The sequence below is a fragment of the Guillardia theta genome, assembly GCF_000315625.1.
Source record: "Guillardia theta CCMP2712 unplaced genomic scaffold GUITHscaffold_100, whole genome shotgun sequence".
NCBI lineage: Eukaryota > Cryptophyceae > Pyrenomonadales > Geminigeraceae > Guillardia > Guillardia theta.
The window spans coordinates 89,508-111,975 of NW_005434574.1; the positions used below are offsets into that span (position 1 = coordinate 89,508).

General features: G+C 53.4%; 6 protein-coding genes across 6 annotated transcripts; 5 read left to right on the forward strand and 1 right to left on the reverse strand.

The window, feature by feature from the left end:
- The first annotated feature begins 216 nt into the window (after positions 1-216).
- Positions 217-1,924, forward strand: GUITHDRAFT_155061 (hypothetical protein). Its single transcript, XM_005823962.1, has 3 exons — positions 217-1,034; positions 1,180-1,597; positions 1,882-1,924. Exons 1-2 carry the CDS (start codon positions 505-507, stop codon positions 1,292-1,294), a joined length of 645 nt encoding a protein of 214 aa, XP_005824019.1. The 5' UTR covers positions 217-504; the 3' UTR covers positions 1,295-1,597; positions 1,882-1,924.
- Positions 1,925-3,311: 1,387 nt separating this feature from the next.
- On the forward strand, positions 3,312-5,414 carry GUITHDRAFT_116767 (hypothetical protein; the record flags this gene model as incomplete). The annotated part of the gene is made up of 6 exons (XM_005823963.1): positions 3,312-4,478; positions 4,537-4,753; positions 4,839-5,011; positions 5,061-5,156; positions 5,211-5,270; positions 5,322-5,414. The coding sequence occupies 6 exons, from the start codon at positions 3,312-3,314 to the stop codon at positions 5,412-5,414; spliced, it is 1,806 nt and encodes a 601-aa protein (XP_005824020.1).
- Positions 5,415-8,392: 2,978 nt separating this feature from the next.
- On the reverse strand, positions 8,393-9,873 carry GUITHDRAFT_116768 (hypothetical protein; the record flags this gene model as incomplete). The annotated part of the gene is made up of 2 exons (XM_005823964.1): positions 8,393-8,423; positions 8,471-9,873. The coding sequence occupies 2 exons, from the start codon at positions 9,871-9,873 to the stop codon at positions 8,393-8,395; spliced, it is 1,434 nt and encodes a 477-aa protein (XP_005824021.1).
- Positions 9,874-13,545: 3,672 nt separating this feature from the next.
- On the forward strand, positions 13,546-15,207 carry GUITHDRAFT_145287 (hypothetical protein; the record flags this gene model as incomplete). Its single annotated transcript, XM_005823965.1, has 1 exon — positions 13,546-15,207. The coding sequence occupies one exon, from the start codon at positions 13,546-13,548 to the stop codon at positions 15,205-15,207; it is 1,662 nt and encodes a 553-aa protein (XP_005824022.1).
- Positions 15,208-18,002: 2,795 nt separating this feature from the next.
- GUITHDRAFT_155062 (hypothetical protein) lies at positions 18,003-19,066 on the forward strand (the record flags this gene model as incomplete). The annotated part of the gene is made up of 7 exons (XM_005823966.1): positions 18,003-18,089; positions 18,148-18,210; positions 18,259-18,384; positions 18,435-18,540; positions 18,614-18,703; positions 18,756-18,917; positions 18,962-19,066. Coding segments are annotated over exons 6-7 (194 nt in total), but the record flags the coding sequence as incomplete, so codon positions are not given.
- Positions 19,067-21,890: 2,824 nt separating this feature from the next.
- On the forward strand, positions 21,891-22,252 carry GUITHDRAFT_155063 (hypothetical protein). The gene has a single exon (XM_005823967.1). It carries the CDS (start codon positions 21,919-21,921, stop codon positions 22,222-22,224), a length of 306 nt encoding a protein of 101 aa, XP_005824024.1. The 5' UTR covers positions 21,891-21,918; the 3' UTR covers positions 22,225-22,252.
- Positions 22,253-22,468: the final 216 nt, after the last annotated feature.

The window sequence follows — 22,468 nt, forward strand, 5'->3', positions numbered from 1 at the left end:
TCATTACCACCCCCTTCTCAACAAGAGAGCATCACTGAGTACCGGTACGTTTTATTATTTTCTGAACCCCTGCCTGCAGGCAAATTTGTGTAGTTGTAGGGGTACCTGATAGTACCCGTGGTGGCTTCACCCCCATTGTTGATCCAGAGATCGATTTTTGCTGGCGAAATAAGAGGCGACGAAGGAGAAGCAAGAGAGAAGAAACAAGAGTCAAGAATTTGACACAACAACAACAAGAAGAAGAGAATCGAAGACAACAAGATCAGAGCAAAGAATGGCACAAGTAGAAGAGGTAAACACAAGACCCTGTGCGCGATGTTTCCCTTGTGCTTTGTTTCTGTTTGTTGAATCGCAATTTTGCAACGCGACTAGTAACGATTTGCTACTATTTTCTCATATAAGAACATGGCAGTCATTTGCTGTCCTCTCAATCCCTCGATTTGTCATCTCCTGTAGCCCCCAAGATTCTTTTCTCAACATGAACTTGTCGATCATCCGATCTTGATGTCAAATGACTCCGTTTGTCAGTGGTCGGAACTTTCCAAGTTTGAGAGCTGGAAGAAATCTCCGGAGAGGAGCGAGCTGTTCAAGGCAGCTGAGCTCATGGTGGAAGAAGACCTTTGGGAGGATTCCGAAGATCGTTCAAACTTGTTCCAGTTCGCCAAGATTCTGGTCCAGGAGGACGAGTGGGAGGGCAGCCAGGACCGCAGTGATCAGTTCAAAGTGGCCAAGATTCTTGCGGAGGACGAGGAATGGACTAGATCGAGCTTGAGGAGCGAGCTCTTTCTCTCGTGCTACATTGACATCTCGGAGGAGGAGTGGGAGCATGAGGAGACGAGGTCGGAACTCTTCAAGGAAGTAGCATGTTCGCACCCATCCGCTCTCGAAGAAGGTATTGCGGATGGGCCACAGCTCTGCATGGCCAGCTCAGCCATGCCCAATGGCCCCACGTTATTTGCCAGCCCCGTTGAACCGCAGAATGCATACCTAGAAGGAGCTTGCATGCAGGCACTTGAGGAGATCATCATCGAAAGGTGTGAACATTGACTTTTAATGCGAGTGCCTTTGTCAGTTGTCGTCTTGATTTTCCTCACTCTTGTCGTGTGTTCTCTTCCTCAGCACTGTTTTTTTTTGTTGTCTGCTTCTTCTGGGAACATCTCTTGACGAATGGTTTGGCAGGGGTGAACCAGCATGTGGCGTAATGGAGCTGAAACTGCACAAGCACTCGCCAAACAACGTGGCGGAGTTGCCCTTCCATGCACCGCCTGCGCTATCGCTGCTTCCTGCATGCTAAACGAAGCTGCGTGGACCATTGGAGCATAGAAACACTACCTGTTGTGTGCCTGTTTTGCTTGGCCGTGTCCGATTAACACATTGATTGTCATCGTTTTGAAGTTTGGATGATGTGGTGAAGGATATTTGCTATGTACCTTAGATTTTTCTATCCTTTGAATGCAAAACAAAAAATATAGTTGATACACTACAATTAACAAGGTTGCTGGTGAACTTAGGTTCTGTAATCGATGTTCGATCTTGCGTTGAATTTCTCTTTCTCCTTACTCACGAGGATCGTCATCATCGTACCAATCCGGATCCTGCAAGGGAAATAAGAAATTGTTGATGCACACTAGATCAGGCCCAGGAGAAGTACAGAGCAAGGGGACAAGAGCAATGAGAGACACAACCGCAATGCATCTAAACAAGCCAATGATGCACATCACATTGAATGAACATATAGTCAACGAGCAACAAGTCTGAAGACAAGACTGAAATACTGCGTAGAATCGAACAACGAGACCGACACAACCGATCAAGGAGGAGCGCGCACACCGAACCTCACAAACAAGGGGAGCACATCGTAAAGAGCAAGCCAACATACCTCTCTGGGCTCATAAGAGTGCTTCCACATCTGCCACGGCTCGATCAACGTTCCGCTTTTGTCTTCTTGAATGTAATTCCCTGCTGGCTGCCTGTACTGCAGCTCTGGGTCCGCTCCCTCCAGCGCAGAGGCATAATCAATCCAGGCAACGTCCGCGTTGGGTGATGGGGGAGGGAGCTCTACTTCAACCTCCTCCTCCTCCTCGCCCTCCGCGTTACCCGTCTCGTTCGGTTCTGATACAGAAGGCAGATCCCCGTCAACTGGCAGAGATTCCGATGGCTCTTCCTCCAGAACCACAAAGTTCCTCGGGGCCTCCCTCAACGCAGCCTCAGCCTTGACATTCATTGCCCGCTGCTTGAAGTACAGCAGCTCCTTCCTGCCAACCTTGGCCGGTCTCATTCCCTCCAGCGTGAAGTATCTGTCTTGCGGTGCTCTGAAGCTATCGATGTACTTACATCCCTCCAACACATCGAACCCATAGCAACGGTCGGAGAGCTTTCCATACGCCGAGAAGATGGAAGCCGCGCAAGTCTCGGGGCACCCGACATTCTTCATATGTTGATAGCAGTCGCAATCATCCGGAGTCGGCTTCCTCCCCCTCAGCATGTCCATGCCAGGTGGCATTGTCGACAGGCAGAACTTGAAATGGTCGAAGCACACGTCCTCGAACTTCCCGCAGCTTGTCTCCTGCAGGCCAACACCCACAGCCCCACACCCACCAGGACGGTCACATCCGAGCGCTCTGCTCTCCCAGTCTGGACCCCAGTTGAGACAGTCCCATCCCCCCCAGTTCACGCCTTTGCCTCCTGCTCCGCTCGCTGCTACCTCCTGCTTCAGTGCCATGACGGGCCGAACACGTCGACCATCCATGAAGCCCGCCAAGTTGTCCTGCATGAGAGAGGATGGAGAGGTTTTGTTTCCCACAAGGAGCATGACAACGAGGAGCATGGTCGCTCCTGCCAGCGCTCCGGCTGCTCTCCGCCGCCAACCCATAGACATTGTGTCGGCAAGCCAGGGAAACTTGGCGAATGAATTTCAAGATATACATGAAACTTGGTGCTCTAATTTCAAATATTCAAAAACATTTAAGGAATCGTGTAGAATTTTCACGCCAATTACAGATTCTTTCCCCAAGAGTCAAGTGGGTTCATCCAGCTTCTGCGGAGCACTCCAAGGAGGCGGGCCCACCAATTTACATGAGTAGGGGTATTTTTGACCGAAAACAGGGGGTAGCATGGTACTTTGAATTCCAGTCATGTGGGTGGGTCCTTCATAGCATTTTGTTCTCTCGAAGAAGGGTAGGGTAGTTGTGCGGTGCGAAGAGGCGTCCAAGGTCTGCGCCATGGCACGGGACGAGGGGTACGGCGCCATGGCGCGAGGAGGAGGCGCGGCTGAGGAAGGAGGAAGGATCGTTACGACACGATGGTCGCTGATGGCATCGAGGAGGAGGACGCTGATGGTGCTCGGTGCCCTTGGAGTCGTGTGCCTGGTGTGGGCTCATGCAATGGCCGGGAGGTTGGTGTACGGTCGGACTCGGCTGCTTCAAATCGGCGGTGGGTTTGACGTGGCAGGAGTATGGTGGAAGAAGATCGCACCAAGCAAGGGAAGCATTCGCAAGGAAGCTCTGAAGATGGTGAAGGAGATGAAGCAGGATGAGCAGCTTGAGAAGGAGGTGAAAGGAATCCAGAGCGCTGAAGCGAAAGCAAGGGCTGTGCTCCATGGAAACTCAGGCGGAAGGATGATGGAGCTGCATGAGACTAGTGGGAAGGGAATGGATGACCTTGGCATTAACGTTCCAAGTTTGAAACATTTCCAAAAAGCAGCAGCTTCGGGGGATTACTATCAACGCAAATACCGATATGGCGACTCCGCCAACAAGGCTGAGGACACGAAGGCAGGCGACAAGAAGAACTCAAAGCTGCTCGAGCCAGGTTCCTACCCTGCCGTTGGCTTCCCGTGGGCTCAGACCAGCATCGACACCGCCTACTCTAACGGCCCAGCCAAGACCTTCGACACGCCACCTGACGTCACTTGCCCGCGTTTCATCCCCAACTGCAACCCGCAGCTCAACACGTTGAAGAGCTGCGACGCGAGCTGTGGTGCCTTCTGTCAGGCCCTCCGAGCCGATGGGCCCTGCCTGTCCGGAGACTCCGAGGGCGAATGGCGAAACTGCAAGTTCGGGTACCGTGGAGCCAAGAGCACGCCGTCGTCGGAGGATGAGGAGAGCGGGTGGCTGGAGGCGCCTGAGAAGTGGGAGGTAGGAGGTCCTACAGACTGCATGACGTGCCCAGTTGGGTTCAAGGTTCTTCCGATGTACGGTGATGGGACGGGGAAGTGCGTGCCGTGCGAGGAGGGATGGGTAGATCCTGAGACGGGAATCATCACGGAGGAAGGGTGCCGAGGGGGGCAGTATGCGGTCTTGAAGGCAGGGGAGGAGCCAGGTCAGAAGGAGGGCACTGAAGACTTTGGGATGCTTGCGGGATGCTTCTCGACCTCGGAGCTTCCTGCCGACGGCTCACAGATCCTGGCCAAGATCCCAGACGAAGTCAAAGAGACTCCGTTTTTTGAGGGGTATCCTGGCGACTACTACCCGGCACAGGTGAGCTTGCGTCCTCTCAGCTGTAGGGAGCGCTGAGTTGACGTCTGAACTCCTCCAGGTGATGGGATACGATGCAGACGAAGACAAGCTTGCGATCAAGTTCGACGATGGGGGACCCTTCGTCCCGCTCTCAGAGGGGATTTCTGCCAAAGTCGGAGATGACTTTGTGCCCATTCCCAAGACAGGAGATAAAGTTACCATCTCTCAAGCCTACTGGGACGACTGCTGCTCCGAGGAGTACGACCCTTCCATCAGTGGGCCCCTCATGCTCGGAGGTAATATGAGCCCTCCTCCTCCTCCTCCTCCTCCTGCTTCCCTCACTTCCCTTGTTTCCGAGCTGACCAGTCTCGGATGGAGCAGATGTAGGAGAGGTCACCTCCTCCCTCCCTCCAGAGGCCAACGAGGCTGCTCCCTACACCGTCCTCGCTCCAAACGGAGTCAGATGGATGTACAGTGCTGGAGAAATTCTCCCCGTGATAGGAGAGGTCAAGTGCTCCCTTCCCGGTCTTGTCCACATCAACACTGTGGGGCCGGTAAGTGTGCCTGCCCTGGCATGCTTCCTGCCTTGACGAGCTCCTGCAGGAGATGAACACGCTGAAGGAGGTTGAAGAGCCCCCTGCTGGGATGACGGCCCTCCCCGAGGACCCGGAGTGCTGCTGCTGCACTCGAGACCTTTGGGTGAGGCGTGCTGTGTAGGAGGAGAAGATGGCGCTGGGGCTGATGTGACTTCAGGTGGGATGCTGGGGCTGGTGTGGCGACCAAACGGTCGCTCCTCCCATCTTGAGTCGATCGGTGAGTCCGAGGACGTGAGCGCGAAGTCGTTGGTCGTTGACCCGCGAGCAGGCGCCGCACTTCCGTGCTGGGTACGGAGCGAAGCCTGGGGAGGTAGGGGGGCCGGGTCGAGGAGAGTACCCGATGCAAGAGCCTCCCATGTGAGGGTCGCGCGCTCGCTGGATGGCGCAGCAGTGAAGCCTCGGAGGAGACGCTTGCTGTTCGTCTTGTAGTTTTAATCAGGCTCAACACTTCTCCTGTCAAACAAACAAACTCAAAACACTTTCAAGTCCTCGAGCCTCCAACTTTCTTGATCTCAGCTAGTGGAGCACTCAACATGTTCTTGAGCAACAGTTGTAAGACCTGAGGGTCATGATCATTATGCTACACTGTTGACGAGTAGAGGGTCGACATCGACCATGAATGATTTATGATCAACAAAGATTCCTTACAGGCAGTTAAAATGAAGCAGAAGCTGCGAGCACGACTCCGATGTCAACAAACATGATATGCTTCAGGGCTGAGATAAACAGCTTTCACCCTCAGAAGACATTCGAATGTCGAAACGTCGAGCTGCACATGAAGATGATGAGCTGCGTCTGAAGCAACAGAGTGAAGTCCTCCTCCTTGTAGATGAAGCAGAAGCCGTCCATCCTTCCTGTGCTGCGACTTCTCTGCCGCACTGCGCGACTGCTATCCTGGACAACAAGAGTGTTGTGATAGGGTCACCTGGTCGACATGCTCCAAGAGTCTTCTTGCATCATGATCGGTTCGTCCCATCCTTTTCATCACACTCAGACATGATAGCATTGATGCACATAGCCAGACTTCTTCGACATGTTCTACGACAAGACCACCTCCGCTAGGTTAACATCCGTCAGATCGCACCATTGGTTTGAATACAGGCAGCTGCTGTACAACGGAATTTCATTTTGTCTCCCACGAGTGAGGAAACAATGCAGCTAGGAGTTGTTGTAATTTGCAACGTTGGCAATCATTGCATCTTTAGTCGCATCCCAAGTAAAGTTTCCTTTCACTGCAAGGAGACAGGCAGACCATGAAAAGATGCTAAACAACACACGAGGAATCTTCGCTGAACAAAGTCTTGGTCTGTGTTGCTCCTAACTCACAACCAGTGGATTTGAACCTACCTCGATTTTCTCAACACGTCAGAGCTTGAAAGCGGTTGGTTCAATCCATCGAGCTCATTGGGCAGGTTTCTGGAGAGTATGGAGCACAGGAATCAGCTCCCTCCTCCCTTGAGCTCTTCATTGCATGCTGTTCGCTCCTTCTCTCCTAGACGACTGTACGTCCCAATATGGCCGGTAGCAGTCAGAGCAACGATTCTCCTTGGATACGATCACACGTGCTGAGCATTCCTGGCAGCCAGAAGGAGTGATCAAGACGCTCCCGTCTCTCCTTGCGGTAACAGAGGATCGTCCAGCATCGCGCAAAGAAGGGGCTCGAATGTCACGGAATCAATCCAAGATGTTGAGGTTGAGGTAGCCACAAATGGAGCAGAATCCCTTCCAAAAGGAAACATTCAAGTTGTAATCACTAGAAGCTTTAGATCAACGCTTCCTTAGAGAACAAGACTGCAACTTACCGACGAGAAGCACTCAGTCACGAATAAGGGGGAAGGAAGGACGGAAGGAACAGGAATGGGAGGATGGATTGGGGAGGAGCCTGACGGTGGCCAGCCGGAAGGGGTGGAGGAGGAAGGGAGGATCTGCCGGAAGGGGTGGAGGAGGAAGGGAAGGGGTGGAGGAGGAGGGAGGATCTGCCGGAAGGGGTGGAGGAGGTGTGAGGTATCGAAGGGGTGAGTAGAGCAGGGAGGGAGGGAGGAACTCCCTGAATGGGTAGAAGAGGAAAGGAAGAACTCCCGAATGGGTGGAAGAGGTGTGAGGTATCGAAGGAGCGGAGCGAGGATCTCAGAGTCTGCCGATCTGCCGGAAGGGGTGGAGGAGGGAGGGAGGATCTGCCGGAAGGGTGGAGGAGGGAGGGAGGATCTGCCGGAAGGGTGGAGGAGGAAGGGAGGATCTGCCGGAAGGGTGGAGGAGGAAGGAGGCTCAAAGGGAGGCTAGAAGGAGGGCTAGAGGGAGGAACTACTGCTGGAGCTACTGAAGCTGCTACTGAAGGAACTACCGGAAGGAAACTGAGACGACTGAGGGAGGGCTACAGGAGCGGACCTACAGGAGCGGACGGACCTACCTGGTCGGAAATGACCAGATCCCTGCGACATCCGCCGTTGAATTTCTTACGGCTTACAGGGAGGGGGTGGGGTACTGCACGGTCAGCATCCGAGCAGGTGGGGTGGGGGTGGATACTTAAGTTTGGTTCGCTGACATGATGACGGGAGTACCGGTCTTAACTTTTACTCATCATCTCTTCCCGGCCTCTTCCTCGAGGAGTCGTCTCACTGCTCACCGTCAGTGATCGGACGGCCCGGTCGGACTGAGCCCGGCCCGCGGCCGCGCCCCCCGGCCCATCGAGTCTGAGTGAATGAGTGAGTGAGAGTTGAACAATCAGTACGCTGTCGCCGCACTTCCAGTGACGCCCGGCCCGGGCCCGCGGGCCGAGCCACTGGCCTTGCTGAGCCGCTGAGTGAAAATAGGCTTCCGGGAAGCAACCAGGCGGCGCCAATCACGTCGGACTTGCCGCCGCGCTGAGGGCCGGGCGGCCCGTGCACTGCACCCGGCACTGCGCATGACAGTGCGATCGGCCCGAACTTGTGCCTTGACTCAGTGAACTGGAACCGTACTGCAACCGAGCAAACCGGGACCAAGTACCGCAGCCCGTCACCTGCTCAGGCTAACTTGGAACGATCGCTCCGAGGCTCCTCAGGGCCTTCAGCCAACGTGCAGGACTCGAATAGTATACTGAGGGCCTATGTGAGGCCTTACAGCAGCAGATATTAACAGACAAGACATGCAAAGAGCAATCATCTGGCAAATACAAACAAACAATGCAGGAAATACAAACAAACAATACAAACGATGCAAGAAGAACGAACTCGTAAGGTCAGGCAGCGACAGCGAGGAAGGATGTCCGATCGACGGAAGAAGGATGTCGGAGGGAGCACAAGATGCAGGTCCTGTCGTCTCAGTTTCTCCTCCATCTTCAGTACCCGCTGACGCCCATATCTAGCTCAGCATCAGATCTTCTTGCAGACCCCTGCAGAAACAGTCAGCAGGCTGGCTCTTAGCAAGCTCAGAAGCTACCACGGAAGGAACAGCTTCCTCTGCTCATCATAGACATAGCAGAACGCGTTGCCGGGCTTGGCACATTCATCCTGATAGCTGCAGACCCACACCTCGTACTTCCGCGCGATCATCAAGTTTCCTAGTCCCCCCGACCTGAAGCTTTTGACCCTTGCGCGCTGCCCTTGGTTGACTTGATCCCACGTGTAGAGCATTCGGCAGGTGATGTAAGCCGGGTAAACTGCCCACACTTGCATTGGCTCCTCAGGACCTGATTCAAGCGGCGAAGCGCCTGCTGGAGTCGTGGTGGGCATGGAGGTTGTCGTGGGAAAGGAGGTTGTCGTGGTAGGAAAGGGAGTCGTCGTGGTAGGAAAGGGGGTCGTAGTGGTAGGAATGGAGGTCGTTGCGGGAGGGCTGCATGCCACTGTGACAGAATCGGTGTAGAGCTGGGCGACCTGGGAGGGAGTCAGAACTCCATCGTAAACCCGAAAGTCGTCAAGACCGCCGTCCGTCTTCCCGTCTCCTGACCAGTGCGAACGAGCGAGGTACCATCCTCTCTGTGCCACGTTTGACACTGAGTAGAGCCTGTCTGTCTCACAGGCATCACACACCAGTACATTGTCAACCCAGATGAACCACTTGTTTGCCAATGCGCTCCCATCATCAGGGTAGATTGAGATCACGAACTGATGCCAGATCGAGATCATGTAATTGTAGTAGCTGTCGACGATGACATTGCTTGCTCCATGGTATGAGTGCACCTGAAACAGCCTCTGGTCAGTGGCTGGCTCCGGCACTGCCACCAGCCAGTTGTTGTTAGACTGACCCCCCCCGAAGTCGAAGAAGCGAGCATACGATCCACTCCCAGCACTCATGTAGCCCCAAAAACTGACAGTAATCCCGCTCGTCTGCTGGATGCTGCCTAAGTCCAGCCGGCTGTCCATTGTCATGTACTGCTGGGCCCCGCTCGCACTGAAGTGCACGCACCCCTGCCCTCGTTTGCAATTCGCAGCAGAGTCGTGGGTTGCCCCATGGTTGGTAGCGTTGTAGCCATTCCCGCTGCTGTCCTTCCCCAAGTCGTTAGGGTCATCGAAGGTATACCATACCAGCGGTTGGAATATTTCACGATGATGTGCGCTCCAGTTGAAGCTGAGAGGCGGGGGTGTTGAAATCAGCCCTGCTGTTGTGGTTGGAGCCGGTGTAGTGGTGGTTCTGAGGGCAGTTGTAGTCTGAGGTTGTGTAGTCGGCGGGGAGAGTGCAGTTATGATGAAGGAAGTCGTAATGTCGTTGAAGTTATAGTCTACCAGGCATAAAACGTCGGAGGTGAGGGTCAGGGTTCTGCCCTTGTACTCATGCTCAAAGAGCTCGACTTGAAGACCTGATGGTATCTTGATAGAGCTGAGAACATCGTTGGATATGCCCATCTGATCTAAGTTGTAGCTTCCTGGTCCAAGTGTGCTACTCGAGCCAAGGTACCAGCAATCAACATAGAACGTTGCTTTCTTGACAGGGGTAGGCGAGGGGGGAGGTGGTACAGGTGCAGGTGTAGTAGTGACTTTGACTCTCTCGACATCACATCCAGCTTCGTTCTGACATGCTCTCACGTTTGAATCCCAACGAGCGAATGGCGGCCAAGACGAATGATAGCAAGTCAAGTTATTTCCTGTCAGGTCCAAGACACTCAGTGACGATAATCCAGCGAAGGCCTTTGACGAAATACAAGTGAGATTGTTGTCTGAGAGATACAGTTGCTGCAAACCCGAGAGCCCGTCGAAGGTTCCATTGAGTATGTTCTGAATTCCTCGGCTCTGCATGGGTAGTGAACTGCAGCTGCCCGCGCAGCTTCCCTCTCTCGTGAGCAACCCTGCATCTGAGACGTGAAACAAGCAGCCTCCGCAGCTCCTGTTGCTCGCTCCCTCGGCCTGTCCCATCAGGCCTCCTACAGCAACTCCCAGCACTAGCACGCACAATCCTTGCCGCCCCTGCATGGTCTCCCAGCACAAGGCCCCTCCTTTTGACCACGGGTACTTTTATCATTCATTAGCCACCACCGGTACGGTCAAAGTGTGCAGTCCTAGCTAGAACACTGAGTGACCGAAACAAAGTAGCAGGCAAAGTACCGGTCCTTACTTCCCCTGATACGTCACTAGTAGTATCGCACTCGGCCGGCGGCCGACTTGGTAACACAGTCCCCGGCCCTGGCGGCTGAGGGCCCCGGGCCCCGGCCGGGACTCGGGCCCCGGAGGCCCGCCGGGCCCTCGCAAGGCTTGCCTGCCTGCCGGCGAGTCGGAATCCGATCGCTGAGTGGAGTCCGAGTCCCCGGCCCGCCGGCGCCCCGCCAGCCAGGCCGCAGTGCGGCGCGGCCAGGATCGGACAGGCCGCTTCACGGTCATTGGAAGTCACTGAGGCTCAGGCTTCAATGTGAAGCCTGAGAGCGGACCGTGCGGCAGCGCCGGCCGGCACTGTCACAGTGACGGTGTATCATAGTAGCCCATTAGAGTCTTCACGGTTCTGGCAGACTCAAGACGAGCCTCGATCATCAAGTTCGCCGCCGCCGCCGCGCCCCGGGCCCGGCCGTCACGGAGTCGGAGTCCGCCATAGTCACCGGCCTCAAGCACACTATCGACTGGGAAGGAACACAGACCACCTTAGCAGTCATTGTTGACGATTCTTTTATAGTCGAGGGGCAGCCACCAGGGGTGGTGAGGCTCCTCACGCACGAGCGAGCATCCCTCGTGTGTCCGCTTAAATCTGCTGCCTGCTCCTCCTCGAGGTTCAGCAAATCGTACCAGTACAGGAGACACTCTGTCGCCCAACAGAGGTTGATAGGGACTTCGAGCACTCAATGACATCAAGTCTGACAAAGTCTTTATGCTCACATTCCATGAAATTTGATAAGAAATCATCCAACTTCACGATTTTATACAAGGTGCATTGGGATCCTAAGTGATTTGGGGTCTAGAATTCATATTCGAACTCATCGAAATACGTGAGCATGCATCTGTTGGTGTGGAGGTTTCATGCTTTCTGCTGGAGCAGTTGGTCGATTGCAGTCATGAGAAATACCACATATAGTATTCTGCACGTGTTCAAAAGGTGATTTGACGAATTTTAGATTCGTTCTTTGCAATGTTGAGCAAATCCCAATATCCGTTCATTTGTGTACGGCTGGCACTTGAGAAGAAGCTTGCAGTGATCTATAGAAATATTGAAGAGAATTCTGGAGTGTTGTTTTTTCACAGCACAGGTCAAACTTGGAGCTCTCTACGTCTAGCTCATGAGAGAGAGTCCTTGTTTGCGCTCCTATCTTTATCCCGCCTCATATATATAGTTTGTTCGTCCTGACTCTGAATCAAGTCAACATAAGACAATGCAAGTGCGGTGAGGTCAATCGTTGCCTCCCAAGTCAAACTGACTGCCTGTTGCCTTGCTCCCTCAGCCTGTCCCATCAGGCCTCCTACAGCAACTCCCTGCACTAGTAGCACGCACAAACTTCACTGGCGGCCGCACTTGCGGCATCGAGAAGCGGACAGGGGTAAGAGCCTCTTCTTGGACCGGTCCTTGGTACCTCTGTGCAGGGGGGCGAGGACCCCTCCTCTGAGGTATCCGGTTCAGACCGGCGGTTCGCCTAGTGGGCCCCTTGAGCTGTGCCGAGTCATGACTGCGACTGTCCTCTCTCACTAATTTTTAACTTAACTCCTAGAGCTCGGGTGATCTGACACTGCGCCGCCCTTTGTCCGGGCCTGCTGCGCCCGGGCGGACGGCAGTGAACGTCTTTTTTTCCTTTTACTCAACGTTAAGTTAAAAATCAGTACGTGGACAATCTGCCGGAGAGCAGTAGATGATACCGTCAATGACAGTTGAGCCGTTGAAGCCGTTGGAACCGTTGAAGAAGCCACTCGGTACCCCTGCTGTCCGGCGATTGGGGAATACCGGTTCTCGAAGGTAGCCTTCGGGAACCGTCCTCACCACCAGCACCCCAACATGACCCGAGGGGTTCAGCCTACCTTGGGCTCTGAGCACGGGTACTCAAAGAATGATAGCTCCGGTGATTGAAGGGGGTGGTGCCCAACAGTCTTAGTTGTCGTCACGTGTTATCGCAACATAGGGGTGGCAGGGGCGCTTTGCCATGTATGCCCTAGGACTTGGTGGCTATCATCATAAGCAAAGGTAGGGCTGACGTGTATAGGGGGGATAGGGTCCCTGTTAAATTATATGGAGGGGATGCCAAGGAGTTGGTCCTGTAGGGGTGGGGTGGTAACATCCAAATTCCACGCCGGTAGAAGGGGTGGGGTAGGGATTTATTATTTATTATTATCCCTTTTCGTGCCAACCTACCAGACACGTCCAGCTCGAAAACAAGGGGGGGGGTGGGCTCGAGGAAGGGGTACTTTGATGGGCCTTGGTTGGGTGGGGTAGAACAGCAAAATTCTGGAGGTTGAGCTAACCTCATCTGAAGGCCTGCATTTGCGCGTTTTGCATCAAAAGTGACAGGAGAGCAGGAGAGCAGGAGAGCTGCAGAGCTGCAGAGCGTCGCTGGCGGCAGAATGAGAGGCATGAAGATGTACTGGTTTTCTTGTTGTCTGCTCTTGTTCAGCTCCTACGTCGCTACGCCGGCGCATGCTTCAGTTGCGATAGCAGAAATGAGTACTCCGCAACCTTTCGTTTCTTCGTCGTCGAGCACTCCTCTTGCACATTCCTCTTCCAGCACTCCTCCTCATTCATCTTCTTCAAGCACCCCTGCTCCTTCCTCTTCTTCCAGTGCATCGTTGTCCTCTTCTTCCAGTGCACTTCTACTGTACTCGTCTTCTAGTGCTCTTCCATTGTCCTCTTCTTCTGCTAAAGCTCTTCCTTCATCTTCGTCCTCCAGTGCTTCACTAGTTTCATCTTCTTCAAGTACTCCTTACATATCTTTCTCCTCCACTCCCATTCCAACATCTCTGACTACATCTCCCCCCTCCATCTCATCATCTCCCTCAATGCTATCCTCTGCATACAGTTCCTCTCTTTCCACCATTGCATCCTCTACCTTGACACCATCGCCTACCGCCTTTGTATCAGCTGCATCAACTACGCCACAACTCTCGACTGGACCTATGGTACCTGAAATCAGCGTCTCAATCCACGACTCCTCAACGGCTCTACCTGCTTCAACTGATTCGATTTCCATCGCGGCCTCTGCTTCTTTCTCTACACCTACACCCTCCACCTGCGGCAACGGAATTCTTGAGCCGACGGAAGGTTGCGATGACGGAAACACTTTCAACAATGATGGATGCAGCTCCACGTGTACAGTTGAGGCCTACTGGACATGCAGCAGCCAAGAAGGTGCAACCTCGGTGTGCAGCATGCTAGTAATCCCCAAGTGGACGGGGTTGTCAGTTCTGAGTGGGACAAACTATGCGGGAATGACAAACGAGCTTGCTGTCCTGGTTTCCTCCAACTTCCCTCTCAGGATCGGGAGCAACTTCTCCATCGTAGGCCTCAACGTCTCCATTGATGGCAACTCTCAATTCGTCTCTGTGTCAGGCAAAGACATCTCGCCGCAGGCCGTCTGGACCGCGAGCGAGGGGCGGCTGACCCTGTTTGTTACGAGCAATGTCAATGCTGTCTCCTTCACAGTGAAGGTACAGAACCCGTCCTACTCTCGAGACCCCATCCTACTAGGAGCCGAGTGCTTCGGCTGCGTAAGCTTCGCTCCTTCCTACATTGTCTACAATGGCTCGCTTGGGAGCGGGCTGGCAACAACATTGCTTCCTCCCAGCACCTGCGGGAAGAACGCCGATGGAGTGGCTTTGTACGGCTCATCATGTCAGTACACGTGTTATGGAGTCGTCTCGGGCGAGTTCTGCGTGTGCATGTCTGGACAGTTCGGCCCGGGCTGCTCGCAGACGTTAGGGGCGCCGACTCAGAGCCTCACGATGACGGTTTCGCCGGACCAGGAGACATCGATCCAGGGGTCAGGTGGGCTTTCTGTCAGTCTGCCAGCTGGGGCCCTAGCGAGCTCTCAGCCAATCAGCGTTTCGGTGTATAACGTCTCGAATCTGGACCTGAGCAAAGGGAGTTCGCAGACGCTTGTCGCAGCTGGACCAGTCATTGTCTTCTCTCCAGCTGGGCTCAAGTTTAACAAGTACATCACCATCAACATTCCTTACGAACCCAGCCGGATAACAGCTGGGCTGGAGCCGTACGTGTTCTACTACAATGCGATGGCGGCAGACCCATGGGAGCGGCAGATTTCGACGGCGAAACCAACGGCTTCTCCTCCTGTGCTCGAGGCTCAAATCAACCACTTCTCTGGATTTGTACCCCTCGGAGCCCCTCCTCCTCCCACCACAACGACAACGACGACTCCTGCTACAACAAGCCCTCCATCCTCTCCTCCCGGGTCAGTCGTGATCGGACAATCGACATCGCCGACAGCTCAGTCACCTTCGTCTTCCCCTGCTGATTCAGCGTCTACACCCGTTCCAGATTCTTCAGGTGGTGGGAGCTCGGTGGTTGCCATCGCTGCTGGGGTAGCTGGAGCTGCCGGAGCGGCGGTCCTTGTGTGCTGCCTGCTCTGGCTGCTGAGGAAGAGAAAGACGAGGAGGGTTGACAATGATGCTGAGGAACTGCTCATCAGACCTTATCCTGGGGACGCGAGGCAGCCAAGCCATGTGATAGTTCCAATATCCGATGAGGCGCAGCAGGAAGAGCATCCCTTCGAGAGGAAAGAGGAAGGGGACTCAACATCTGACTCGCGGCAGGCATGGTGAAGGCATCAAGGCCTTACAGACGTATAGTTTGCTTCTGATTGTCAGTTTCTCGGCAGATGTACTATTGCATCAAGTAAGAAAGGTGAAGCGTGTGGGTAGGTGAAGTTCCAGTATGTTCATCAGGTTTGTAAGGAGCTTCACTCCTAATTTTCAATATGCTAAAGAGGTTGTAAAATTATTTGAAAAGGTTGTAAAATCAAAGATTGAAAGCCTGCAGGTGTTTTTCTCCTCACATAGTGATAACTCTTCTTGCCTTTCTCTGTCATTCACACCTTGTTCATTCTTTACATTAGCGAGAGCGACTGCCTGTCAGCTTGTCGAATCACAGCAACTTTTCATCTTGAAGATCAAGATCCTGACACGAAGTCGTAAACACAGGTGCTCCTGCTTCTACAAGAGTTGGAACCGAAAGCAAGCATAAATCTGTTTCATCACTAGTTCTTTTCTTGACAGACTCATCCCACCGTCAGTCTGTATACTATGTTCCCCCCTCCTTCCTTTTGCTCCCTCCCCCTCCCTTCCATCTGGTTTTTGCTCAATTCTCCCTTTCCATCTCTCCCCTCTCCCTTCGTCATTTATCCCTCTCTCTTTTTCACCCTCCCGTCCCAACCCCCCCTTCTCCTTCCTCCCTCTCCTTTCTTGTAGATCAGAGTTTAATCAAAGTCAGGATCCCACCCTGCTCTACAATTCTCCCTCCCTCTCCCTTCCCCTCCCTCCCTTCCCTCCCTCCCTTCCCTTCCTTCCTCCCCTCCTTCCCTTCCTTCCTCCCCTCCCTCCCTCCCTTCCCTCCCTCCCTCCTTCCCTCCCCTCTCCTACCCTCTCGCCCCTCCCTCTCTCCCTTCAACTTTGCCCTTCTACATCTCCTGCCTACCATGAATTCGTTTGGTTTTTCCCCTTTCCACCTACGTCTGCCTTATAACCCTCCCCTGCCTTTCCTTCCTTCTTTTCCTCCTCATCTAATTGTTCCTTTCCCAACCTGCGCATCTCCCTTACCCTTCTTTCCTTCCCGTACCTCCCTCTCTCCCCTCACCTTCCTTGCACCTTCCCTGCTATCTCTCAATCACTGCGGCACAACACCGCATTTGCTCTTCCTCCTTCCCGAGGGTTGTGTGTACAACAATGACCTTCCATATCACTTTTTTCAACCTCTCCAACTCTTTGACTGCCTCCTCCCTTTCACCCTCACGTCCCTCCTCCCTTTCACCCTCACGTCCCTCCTACTCTCACCTATTTTCCCATCGTCCTCTCCCCTGTATATTATCTTTCTCTTCCTAACTTAGGGACCTACTCTCACCATCCCCTCCTCTACATCTCTCCCCTCCTTCCCTTGGCTTCCCTGCGCTCCCGTCTCCTCCCCTTCCTCCCTCCTCCCTCTCTCTCCCTCCCTCCTCTCCGTCTCTTCGCATTTCTCTTTTGCCAAAAGTTGCTACCAGCCTCGCCAAAAGTTGCTACCACGAAGTACGTTACAGTGTAACTGAAACAGTTACATGTATCGCCATATGTACTCGTAGGAGGACCTAGGAGGGTCCCTAGCGAATAAAGAAGTTCGGAGGCCTGGCTCCCGCAGTGAAATAGATGGGGTACTTATGAAGACAAAGGACCGGGTGGTGAAGCTACCAGTTTCTTAGGGGGTCCTAGGAACTCGGCCGGTATGCTGGGCAGTTGCTACCGTGAGAAAAATTGTTTATTTTCCGGAAGGAAGTCTTTTTCTCACGGAATATTTCAATTTTGTATATAAATTTCGTTCTTATTTGTTTAAAGTTGAAACAAACCGAGAAAATTGCAGACGATCTTTGAACCTTTTCCGTACCGTCCCCTGAATCGGAGGGCAGCGGTAAATGTCCCATCGGAAGGGTTCTTAGGCTAGAAGTAGGCTATTTCACAATAACTTAACTTAATTTTTCCGACAAAGTGACTAACACCAAGTGCAATTAGCCAAGATGTTGGTTATTTCCCATCCGAACGGGCTGTCGCGCCGACAATGCAGGTAACTAAGGCAGCAAGGAGGAGGAAGAGATGGACAGAGAGAGGAAGAAGGAGAGGAGACAAGGGATCAGATGATGAAACAATTGTTGACTGTGCTCAGACGCAAATCGAGGGGGGTGGGAGGAAGCTGTAAGACAGGAACGAGGGCATTTCGTCGCAAGGATTTCTTGTTGCTTACAAGGCTATCTTGCAGTGATCCTGAGCCAGCAGTGCACGAGTGACTGAGGATCTTTGATATGTCCATCGCTAATATCGGTGCTACAACACTGAGCTCGCTCAGAAGTATGAGCATGGATCAGCCCAAGGGCGGAGTAGGCCTCGTTTTTACCAAGGACGTAAAGAACGCAAACTTTCTGATCGTGAAGAAGGTACTGCCATCCATGACGAGCCATGCGATATGAATGCACGAAATCAGGTTGTCGAAGGAGGCCCAGCGCAAAACTGTGGATTGATCCAAGTTGGAGATCGGCTAGTGAGGATTGATGGAGTTGAGATTGGTTCTCCCCTTTCCGCGCCCGTAGGACAAAGTGACTGAAGCTCGTGCCGTAGGGTCAGCGCCGGCAGAGCAAACCCCCCAGCTCCCTGGTCCGCATGGGTCAAGAGTGGGTCTGACCTTTGAGAGATCGCTGAGCAACCTGGTACAGAGCTCGAGTCACTAGGAAGAGGTCCTAAGGTGATCGCAGGCGTCAGATCGTTTCTACAACAAGTCCTTCACAGTTCTGCTCACGAGGAGCCGGGTAGACTTGCTCTTGACAAGACGATCATGGCACTTGACCATCGTGTTGTCCTGCAAGGATTTCTTTCCGGACAAGTTGTCGCAGAGTGGTATGAGCCAAGACTCGTTCGACGAGGCTCTTTCCTATGAGGGCGATCGGCCGACCCTCTCGAAATCATTTGTGTGGACTTGCTCTTGTTTTCTTTTCACTGCCTGCTCACTTTGCTTTTCTCTGTCAGATCTCATCTCAAAATGGCTGGTTTTCAACTGGATATGAGAAGATTGCAAACTTGGCTGCAGCGGTAATTTCTGATGCGCTGTCTTGATGGTTTGTTTGATCCTGGGGGTAGATGGAAGGGCAATCGGATTACAAACATAAGGCTAGGATGTCTGTTTGACATGTGCATCGTGCTTACGAGATCATAGGATCTGTCTCCAGTCTCAAGGAATGGAAATGAAGTTTTCTCTGTAACCAGGTCGTCCCCGCTGTCAACCGGTTCCATTCTTCTTGACGAGTTGAAAGCAGAAGTCCCAATCCGTCGAACTTCAACATATCCAGCAACAAAGAAGACATCTTATTTAAGCTGGAAAGCCAGAGGTTCGACAGTTTGAGCCGCATAGAGAGTCAACAAGTATGTATCAGCGCTTCTTGTACCCCTGCGTTCATGGCCTCCTGACTGCTAGCTGTCTTCGTGCTTTGTGCAGACGACCAACGATTCCAAGACGGAAATTGACAGACTGGAGAGGCAAAACGCGGAGTTGACCTCGAAGATAGCCAATCTGCAAAGAGACTACGTAAGCACAACAAGTATTGATGCCGTACGATGAATAACAAGCTCGTCTCCAGGAGAGAGACTATGCAAAGCTCTTGGAAGCCGAGAGTTATAAGGCGCATTACATGGAATCGGCAGAGAAGATGAAATCTCTCACCGAGGAGTTGAGGATGGTCGCAGACAAGAATGTCATCCTAAAAGCTGAGAACGACAACCTCAAGATCAGATTGCAAGAGGTGGCTCATACTCCAATCCCTCTTACATCTGAGATTGATGACAGTTTCCCGAAGAAAAATTTCAAAATTTGCTGGCTCAAGTTGAAAGCGCTGTAGAGAACGAAGGGAAACTTCGAAAGCAGAATGAGCAATTGGCAAAGGAGATTGTGAGGCTGAGGACAGAAGCGAGGAGGCAGCAAGTTGAATCGAGCGGTATCGTTCGAGTGTTGCCTGCTCTTGACTTGGCTCTGAGAGAGCACACAGAACATCAGAATGAGTCGATTGATCATTCTAGAGACGTGGATGAATCACACGTGATCGAAGACCTGAGGGAAGACTACAAGAATCGGGAAAGGAAGCTCCTCGGCGAGATTGTTCGAATGGAGAAGCTGCTAAATTCGAGATCAAAGATCTGGGAGGACTTGGATGTTCCAGCTAAAGTGATCCGAGGGGTTGAGAAGGGATAGACAGTGACCCTTGATGCTGCAGGAGGAGATTGACATTCACAAGAAGCATGCAGAAAGTCAAGAGCAGAAGAAGAAACACGATAGGCTCGAGAATGCTCAAGGTGAGACCTGTCTGGATGGGTGTGAGCTCCAACGCTGAATCGTCTCTCCTCCCCAGATTCTCAGGACCTGAACAGGTCAGTCAGCTTGTCGTTGACACATACATGCTAACAAGAAGATTTCGGGTGTTTCTTGACTTTTTTTGTAGATCCAAAACAACCGGCTTACTGTTTCCGTTTGAGAAATCCACCTGGGCAGAAGATGTGGAGCAAATCAACAGCCCATCCATCCAGGTGTGTGTGGGAAGAGCCAAGAACCTCCCCAGCACCCACCAAGGAGATCAGTTTTCCTTCCGTGTCCTAGTCAACGAGCTGGAGTTGGGAACCACCAAGTCGTACGAAGGGATGGAGGTGATATGGAATGAAACCTTCCATAAGAAGATATCTCTACATGAACAAGGGCTGGTCTCACTGCTGCTGTACCATCAGTCCAACGGAGTGAAGCTTTGCGTCGGATACGTTGCTGTTCCGTTTGATCGGCTGCTGAAATCCAAGGTGGAAGAAGGTTGGTACGAGCTGAGAACAGACTCGAACGAGCTCCTCAAGAACGGATTCGGACACACGCAAGCGTTGATCAACTTCACGGTGATTGGAAACTGGAATGCTGACAACATGGAGAGTCAACCCGTTCAAGAAAGGCAACCAGAAGTCAAGCCTGTCGAACCTCAGCAGGAGCCGGAGCCGAAAGAGGAGGCCCAGCAGACGTCGAGCACCGAGCATTTCCTTGCCAGTGTCAAGCACGTCGCTCTGGTCCTGGAGGTCGGCATCGGCAAGATCACTTCGTCCCTGGGCGAGCAGTGCTATCAGGGGGCCACCTGCGAGCTACAGCTGGGCAAGCACTCCTTCCGAACGAAAGAAATCCAGGGGGCAGCGCTGGAGTGGAACTCTTCGACCCAGTTCCCGGTCGAGAGCCCAGAGACTGAAGTCCTGGAGGTTCGAGTAGACACTGGGAGGTCTGGGGTCGAGGTCGGGCGCTTGTCTGTTCCCGTAGCGCTGCTGGAGCAGATGGGGGGGAAGCTTGACACGGTCATCCCACTGCGAGACGAGAAGGCGACTGACCGGCAGAACATCGTGGAGATCTTCATGAGATGCTCTCAGATCGACAAGGACGTGGAGATCCTTCATGGGTGGCTGATGGACAGGAGCCGCACGAAGCTGAGGTACTACGTGCTGGACCCCTTCTCTCAGGTGTTGTGTGTCTACGAAGATTACGACTGTGCTCAAAAGGGTCAGCTCAGTGATCGGACGAGCATCCGAGAATGTTCGGTGAGGCTGGTTGAGAACAGTGACAGCGTCGACAAGGCTAAGACCATCTACTTCGATGTCAGCACCTCCTCCGCCACCCTACAGCTCGCAGCTGAGGAGGAGGCATGGAAACAGTGGTTCGACGGGATATACCGCGGCGGCCGCACAAACATCAAGTTTCCTGAGAGGAGCAAGGAGGTTGAGACTGCGCAAGAGGAGAAGGGGCCCGAGGAAGTCAAACAGATTGACATTCCAGTCCCCGACGGGCTGATAGAGGTCTACCTTACCAAGGCCCGCAATATGCCTCTGGTGGAGGACGAGGAGCCCTGCTGTACCGCTGTCATCCAGCTGCTTGACCAGACTTTCATCACCTCCATTACTCGACCGTCGAGCCAGCCCACCTGGAACGAGAGCTTCTGCCTGGTGACGCCTCCTCCCGGCAAACAGCTGATCACTGTCGTGTTCTTCGGTAAGAAGGCTCAGCATGCCGGTAAGACCTCAAGAGTGTACATCGGACATATCGCCGTACCCATCGAGAGAGTGGCCGAGTCTGGGAAGGAGGAGGGGTGGTACGAGATCCGCGACTCGACCGGGAAGCCGGTGCAGAGCGAGAGCGGGCAGACTGCCGTGCTCGCCAGGTTCTGCTACCGAGGGACAGAGCCGAAGACGCACGTCAGCGGGTGGTTCCAGGTTAAGGTGGACAACGAGGACGAAGTGAAGAAGAACTTCTTGCTGCTGAACCCTTACACCGAGTGCATCTACTTCTATCCTGACGAGGAAACAGCCATCGCCAAGGCTGGCAAGGCCTTCGGAACCAGCATCAACATCCGAGGCTCCTCCGTAGTCATGCCGGAGCGGCAAGGCCAGCAGGACCAACCGCAAGGAACCGTCGACATGCACGCGTTGGAGCTGAGAACTGGGAGAGAGACGCTGCTGTTACTCTCAAGCTCGCAGGAGCAGCAGCAGGTCTGGTACCAGGCGCTGTCGCAGATCGTCAACGAGCGCTATGAGAACCAGGGAGTCACCTCCCCTAAGGCTGGCGAGTGCACTCACCACGTACAGGTGGTGATCGAGCGGGGCAGGAACCTGGAGGGGCTGGTTGACCTGCCGTCCTTCGAAGGATACTTCTGCACGCTCCAGGTCAGGAAGATCAAGAAAACGACGGGGATAAGGAGCAACGCCGATGCTCCCGAGTGGTCTGCTGTGTTCAACATGCCGTGCTCCGAGCATGTCAACGACCTCGCCACCGTCGTCCTGTACGCCAGAGACAGTCAGCAAGGCAACCTGGTCATCGGACACATCGCTGTGCCAGTCCTCCGCGTCCGCCAGGCCATGAGGGAGGAAGGATGGTATGAGATGAGGACGCAGAAAGGAGAGGTCGTGTCTAGCCCCACGGGCAAGAGCTCGATCTTAGTTCGCTTCTTCTGGATCGATCATGCCAAGGACTGGTCGGAGCAGTCGAGAAGCGAAGGCAAGGAGCCTTCTGGCATACAGAAGGAGAACCAAGTCTTCATGTAGCGATTGAGAGTAATAAATGATGAAGTGCAAGAGCAGATTTACTTCTGCTCTCCTCTCTCCGCTCCTCCTCCTCCTCCTCCTCCTCCTCCTCCTCCTCCTCCTCCAACTATCCCCCTCACCAACTCCCTTTCGCTTCTCTCCGCCTTACATGTCTGTCGTCCTAGCGTCTTGCCGTGTCTCCTTCCAGCTTCCTCTTCCTCCCTTGCCGCCCCCACTCCCTCGATGATCGACCACTCGTATCGCC